At 36.5% G+C, this 7,145-nt stretch overlaps 1 protein-coding gene across 2 annotated transcripts; it reads left to right on the top strand.

Annotated features, from left to right (window-relative positions):
• The first annotated feature begins 331 nt into the window (after positions 1–331).
• Positions 332–5,763, top strand: LOC139981549 (uncharacterized). Of its 2 annotated transcripts, none has more exons than XM_071994016.1 (7): positions 332–546; positions 1,683–1,795; positions 2,599–2,690; positions 3,498–3,603; positions 3,913–4,020; positions 4,456–4,658; positions 5,315–5,763. In XM_071994016.1, the coding sequence occupies exons 1-7, from the start codon at positions 482–484 to the stop codon at positions 5,486–5,488; spliced, it is 861 nt and encodes a 286-aa protein (XP_071850117.1). In that variant the 5' UTR covers positions 332–481; the 3' UTR covers positions 5,489–5,763. The 2 variants fall into 2 exon arrangements, with proteins under 2 accessions (XP_071850117.1, XP_071850118.1); XM_071994017.1 differs by lacking the exon at positions 332–546 and adding an exon at positions 607–766.
• The last annotated feature ends 1,382 nt before the right edge of the window (positions 5,764–7,145 follow it).

The raw sequence follows: 7,145 nt of genomic DNA on the forward strand, positions 1-7,145 counted from the left end.
CCTTTAGTCTTTCCCGGTTTTTGGATAGGAGTTAGGATTCCTTGTTTAATTTCAATTGGGAAATCTCCTGATTCGGCTATACTCTTTAAGATATTTGCTATGTGTTTGTGTGTGCATGGGGCATATTTGAGATGTTCGGCTGTGACCTTGTCGAGCCTGGTAAATTTATGTTGGTTGTGTACTACTGTTGGCCATACAATGTAAGTATATGTATGTGTTACGCGATAAACTGAAGATCAGGTGTGCTTCGTCTATTACTAGTAGTTACTTGTACATATCTTATTTATATGCTAATTGAGTTACAACCCTGTCTTATTTATTGTTGAATTTCGTTTTGATAGGGAGCCAAGTCCGAAAAAAGAGACGAGGAAGGAAACCGCTTAATCATAACACCCTTCAAAGTAAGCAACGAAGAATGGAACGATCCAAGAACTATTGCAAGGCTCGTGGGCATATTCTCCATAAACAACACGAAAGATGAATGTCACTGATATTTTCCTTCGGAGTCAAGACGTATGGGGCAGTTGCAAGGATTTTGTTGGATAGGTATTAATGTTCGCGCCTTAAAATTAAAAAGAAAACGGTCTAGTAGATGCTGGAACATACCATTATTTTGAAGGGTTATGTATTATTAAATGGCACATTTTCGTAATATGTAATGGAAAGTAACGTTGTGACTAGGTGACGAGTCCAGGCCTAGTCCTAAAAAAGCGAATATTAGCCACAGCAACGTCCGTTTTCCTTACTTGATGTAGCGTCCAACTAAGTGAGATTTGGCCTAGGTCTAACCTTTAAATTTATACTTAAGAAAACTTACAGGCAATCTATTCTTCCACACACAATAGGCCTAGGCTATAGTACTACTACGTGTGTGCAATCAACCAAAGAGGTTGTACTGTGCTAAGTAACAGTAACAATCGTCGAAGTAGTTAGTTAGGAGCTCTTAGTTGAAGCTAAATTACTAGACTAGCCAAGGGTAGTTAAATTAGACTCCAGTAACTTAAGTCTACTGTAGACCTAAGACCAAAGAGTAACAGTATAATTAATGGCCTGAAATAACATCTAATGCATCACAATTTTATCAAGGACAAATGGTTATGTTTGTTTATTAATGTCAGTTAAATGAAATTGTTTTGTTTTTTTAGGATTAACTTCAATTAACATTGAACACCTAATGAACACCTAATGAGTTGACGTCATCATTAATTTAGCCATAGAAGTATTACACAGAGTTACAGTACTATGTTTTAAAGATGAAATATCTTGAAATTAGGAATAAATATACCCTGAAACCTTACTAGCACTCAATTTTATTCATTCGCTCTTAGAGTAGACTGACATATCAAGACAAAAAATTCTGGCAAATTCATCCTTTTACGGTTGTTAGTCTTTTGATTTCTGGTAAAGAATGAGTCCTCATATCTGATCACTCAAATGACCAATCATGAGCCTTCTAGTGCATCTGTAGTGATGCATATACTACCAGCATAGTTTTCACTATTTCGATAATGAAATAGTGAAAATAGAACTCCTTCATAGTTCTCGTTCATAGAAAATAGAACTCGTTCATAGTTCGTCTGGTGTACCCCTCCTAGGTACGGATGGACCCTGCCTTTATCTTAAGATTCTGTAGAATCAGAATCAGTTCTGTGGAATCATCAAACATATTTTTCTCTTTTCAGCTTGTACGAGATGGACACTTTACTTAGTACACCTGACATATACAGTGGAATTCACCTTTCTTCTAAAGATATCAAGAGTAGAAATTTGGAAGAGTTTGGAAAGAGGCTCAAAGGTTATATTGAAGTCACTTTTAATTTGAATTATTCTGATTTCTGAACTTGAACTTCCTCTACATGTTTTCCATTGAATTTTCTTGCAGTCTACTGCTGTGAGTAAATTGAAATTTTGTATTGATTTTGATCAATTGATGAGGTCAATCAATACTAAAAGAGTAAACTCCCATTTAGCTTGACTGGTCAGTATTAGCTTGAGTAGTTATTAGTCAATATCCACCTCAAATAGTCAAAAAAATATTTTCCCGATTTGTGTTAGAATTTGTGACAAATATGACCAAAATGTATTAAGCAGATGATAGATTGTGAAGAACCAAAATGGAATCTTGGTCATTAACTTTCATTTGACGACAAAAAGGATTAAAATTAAAATGGTATCTTCGACTGAGCAATTGCTTTGGACCATGTTTATGCAGAACTTGGCAGGTTAGAAAGTATTGTCGAACAAAGATTAAAATTGCTTGAAAATTCCACCTAACTGCTTAAAATTCCCATATTACATTCAAGTACATTAGCATTTAGTGTTGAAAGAACTTCCATAATATACCATACCTAAGTTTGAGGTGCTTATATGTTAATGGTCTTTGTAATAGACTAAGTAGTCCCTGCTGTGTTTATACATATCATACATTCCAGGAATATGCAATCTAGATTGATAGCATTTAATGTTAACGGGGCTTCCATAATATATCAAATTTAGTTTTGCATCTACAGTCACCCCGACATGTGAACTGCTATCAGGGATTCTTCCTTTATAAAACAAGGAGTTTCTTATTCTGAATTTTTCTGTTCTTGCCTTCAGAGAGTCTGGGAGTGTGGAGCAGCGAAGGTGTCCGAGGAGTGTGGATCAAAATATTCCTTAAAGATGCAGATCTTGTCGGTGAAGTGGCAAAGGTACATCTCAGACGATGACACTTAGCTCTTTAGAATAATTTGATGTGAATCAATGATGTCTTTAAAAATTATCATGCTAGAAAGTTATGGTCACCAATCATTAGTTTGTCGTTATGTCACACTCTCAGAAATTGAGAATATTCTTGTTCCTTCAGTTTCTTACAAGTAATGAAAGATTGAGATTTGGAGTTTTAAAATTTTTATTGCGACAGTTTTTTTGTCAAGGTCATCGCAGAGTTTTGAATCCTTACAGATATAAATGCACTGACATATTTGCATTTTGAGGTGATTTTCTGGTGATAGGTACTTGATATTAATGTGTTACTAAAATGCCATTACAATGGAGTTCATTAGCTTGAGTAACCAAGTTTCCTTTTACAAATGAAAGGAATAACCAAACAGGTCAATAAGAATTATTGTTTTGCTTACTGCAATTTCTGGATGCAAATAGTGTCTAGCCATGAAATATTCCAGAATTTGGGGGGGGGGGGGGAATCAATAATATTACAAATTTGAAATTGCAAAAATTCTTTATTCCTTCACTGTGTTACAAGTAATGAAGATTTGGCTTGGAATTTGTTTTATTGTTGCACTTCTGTTGTCAAGGTTACCACAGAGTTTTCAATCTTTGGAGATATAACTGAAAGCTCCAGTGGGTTCACTGACGTAATCATTTTGAGGTGAATTTTCAATTAATTAAAATGAATAAATTAACAAAGATGTTCGAAACATATCTTTCACTCAAGTCTAACTTTCCTTTTTGTACTATAATCATAAATATTATATAACATTCCGTTTCGTTTGTAGCATGGTTTCAAATTTCATCACGCTCAAGAAAATTATGTGATGATGACAAGATGGCTGCCTCAAACAGAACCAAATATGCTACCATCCTTTGCGAACCATTATATTGGTACGTGTGTCTGCTTTGTGTTTACAAATAGTCCAGAGGTATAGGCAGACTTACTTTTTAGGGTAAGGGCTGTTAAGGGGGGAGGAGAGGGTGGGGGAACTCAGAATCCATTTACTAAAAAAAAATTATAAAAAAAACACCTTGGGGCAGACAAATAATTAGGGTGAGGGGTCTCTCTAGGCCTAATTTTGAACAATACTTGCAAATTTGCAATAAAAAACGAACAGAGTTCTTGTCATGATTTGACACAGTCTTACCAGCAAAGTTTCTTCAGGAAAATGATAATTTTTATATTTTCCCTTCCCACAGGTGTTGGAGGTTTAGTTATCAACAGTAAAAATCAGATATTAGTCATACAAGAGCTCTATTCTACATCGCCAAGGAGATGGAAGCTTCCTGGTGGAGCAGTGGATAAAGGTGAACTTGAAGGACTACTTGCTTTTGGGCGGATTTACATTTACAACGTCGCAATTGTGAATGAAATGTGACTGGTTCCGTTTAGTAGTAGTTTTGATTTCATTTCCCTTCAGTCTCACTGGAACAAAAGCTTTATATTGATCTTTGTTCTTGGTAATGTTGTTTATTCAGACAATCAATAATCAGGTCAGGTCATCGGGAAAAAAGTATGTTACCGGGGCCCCCTTCTTAAAGTCTCTGTTAACTCATAGATAGCCATATGAATTAGTTTTTAAAAACAATGAGAATAAAAAAAATTCCTTATCACATATATCTCTGTGCTTCCTAATTCTAATGGTGTAATAATTAGCTATCAATCCTTTAAGGGTCCTTTTAACCAATTTCTTCCTCCGTTTTTCTATTCTCTCTTTTTTCCCCCTCCCCTGTCGCTCTCAGGCGAATTTTTATCCAAAGCAGTGGTGAGAGAAGTCCGAGAAGAAACAGGCATTGACTCGGAATTCCAGTCCGTTCATTGCTTCAGGCATCTTCCAAATTTTAGATACAAGCAGTCCGATTTTTATTTTGTTTGCCTCTTAAAACCACTGACAGAAACTATCAAACACTGTCGTGCTGAGATAGCAGCCTGCCAATGGATGGATGTGAGTCAGTTTAAATGTGTTTTCTTCTTTAATTTATCTGCATATATGTCACGATGTTCGTGCATGCGTGTGTGTGTGTGTGTATTTTCCTTCATCATCCATGTTCACTTCTGTTGTGTTACTTAAAGCCTTAAGACATTCAGAACAAATTCTTCCCAAATGGAAGAAAAAATTTTATTCTTGAAGAGTCACTAGTATTTCCATTTAGGTGTTCCTCTCATACCCAGGGGAGGGGTAAGTTTGCTGATTTTGTGACCTTAAGATTATATGAACCGTTACAATCCAAGAACAGCTGGGTACCTCACAATGTTTAGTCCATGTATCCATATGTGACAATCCTGTGAATTTTTTTTGAAATGGACTTCATAGGATTCGCTGGCTCAATATGGGTGGGGGTAGGGGTGGGGTGGGAGGGTTGGAACAAGGTTCAGGAACTGGGTACCTGATCCTCATATATGGGAAAGAACCAACAGACTTGGATACAATAACAGAGTCATTTTGTTACCATGATGTTTCCTAGCCATTGTTCTGATCACCCCTTGCGCCAATTCAATGGACTTTTGGATATGTTAGTATTCCCTGCCTTACTCCGTTTGCTTCTTTTGGGCGTATTCCCCAAGATAATTGAGGGACTTTTGCTTGTCTCTTCTCAACAGATGGATGACTTCCTAGCTAACGATGAGGTTTATCAGTTGAATAAGAAAGTGGTACTCCTGTACAGAGAGAAACTTGGCGGGATAAACTTACTCCGATCAGATCAGTATGAACTTTACTCGACAGAGAAAACTTTGTCGGCATTAGCTGAAACTACAGATAAGCCTAAATCATAGTATTTATTAAAAATAATCATAATAATAGTGATTTATAACGTGCGCATATCCACCCGGAAGGGTGCTCAAGGCACGGGAGAGAAAAAATGAATGAGAAAATGAATTACTGCTTAAGATTGATGAATGCTTGACGTACAAGATGAGTTGCAGAAGTTTTTTGAACGGAGTGAGGGAAGCACAACATCCCAGTTGTAGCGGTAATTCCTACCAGAGGCGAGGAGCAGCTACTTCAGATGATCTGTCACCCCAATCCATGTATGTTTAGGCCGATGTTCTTGAAGAAAATGCATGTTACTGGAGCGAAGATGTTGCGTCGGAATGTGTATGCCTGGAGCATGTCATAGATATAAGAGGGAGCTAAGCCATTCAATGATTTGTAGGTAATTAACAGGAGCTTGTAAATAATTCTGTGAAAGACTGGAAGCCAATGTAGCTCTTTAAGAATTGGTTTTTTGAAACAAGACTTTTTAGATAAAGCAACAATCCGTGCAGCGGTATTTTGAAGTCGCTGAAGTCTAGCGAATTGATTCTGTGGTAGACCGTTATCGATGCGTGAAGTAATAAAGTAATTAAGTATGTATAAAGGTTTTTATTCCCGTTTTCATTCAGCTCAGGGATTAAGTATTCTGTGTGTGTCATATCAGGCTGGACACTGATATGTCATCAAAACAGAGTACACCTCCAGAAGTATCAAGAACCCCAGGGCAAGTGTCACTGGGTCCCCTTATTTGTATTCTTCATTTTATTTAGTGTCAAGCCTTGATATAGCACCATTTGCAGTTAAAGCACCCTCCATTTCACCCAAGATTTCATGATCACAATCAACAGTCATTGACTAAGATTGACACTATGTTTGTCCCAGACTTTAATTGAGCCTGTAATTTTACCCATTAATTATTTACCCATGTAATTTTACCCATGTAATTTTACCCATTTTTTAACATAGTCACAGATAGTTGTGTACTTTTAATGTAATCGGTTAGGGCCTGTTTTTTGGAATTATAGTACAGATACTTCTGCTAGATTCAGTACTCATATATGTACTTACAGCTTTGTGCACATACCACAAGGAATTTTGACTTTTACTCATACTCATGCTGTTGCTTTTGTAAAAAATAACTTTTGGTTATTTCCCATTGTGTCTCTGAGCTCCAGCCCATTTTTCTAATATATGACAGCTGTACCTATATTATTTCCACACAGATAATGTTAGTACCTCTTTGCAACAGGTGGATGTCCCATCTGATTAGTTCAGGTTCAAAAAGATGAGTATCAACTACAAATGATTTCTCTGAAGTCTATGTATAGCTATAAATATATATGTAGATATATATATGTAGATTTTTATTTATTCGATAAGGTGTGAAATATTTATATTGATGTGGCCTTTGTTGAAATTAAATGAGACATTGTCATTATTTCTTACCTAATTTTTTATGACATTTTTAAAGTTCTTTTGTATCAATTCTATAACTATTCTCGTGGCCAGGGGTTGAGGGACGGCCTCGTTTAACAGCATAAAACTGGTGCTGCTTTCAATCTACTGACCTATACGACCTAGGGGTTCCATAGTCCACCTAGGGGTTCCATAGTCCACCTAGGGGTTTCATAGTCCACCTAGGGGGTCCATAGTCCACCTAGGGGTCCATAGTCCACC

This window comes from Apostichopus japonicus, chromosome 15, assembly GCF_037975245.1.
Source record: "Apostichopus japonicus isolate 1M-3 chromosome 15, ASM3797524v1, whole genome shotgun sequence".
NCBI lineage: Eukaryota > Metazoa > Echinodermata > Holothuroidea > Aspidochirotida > Stichopodidae > Apostichopus > Apostichopus japonicus.

Excerpts from the sequence above, each read along its gene's own strand:
- LOC139981549 (XM_071994016.1), top strand. The coding sequence starts at position 482 with ATGTCACTGATATTTTCCTTCGGAGTCAAGACGTATGGGGCAGTTGCA. Across the intron at positions 1,796-2,598 it reads GTTTGGAAAGAGGCTCAAAG|AGAGTCTGGGAGTGTGGAGC; the intron begins GTTATATTGAAG and ends TCTTGCCTTCAG. Across the intron at positions 2,691-3,497 it reads TTGTCGGTGAAGTGGCAAAG|CATGGTTTCAAATTTCATCA; the intron begins GTACATCTCAGA and ends TTTCGTTTGTAG.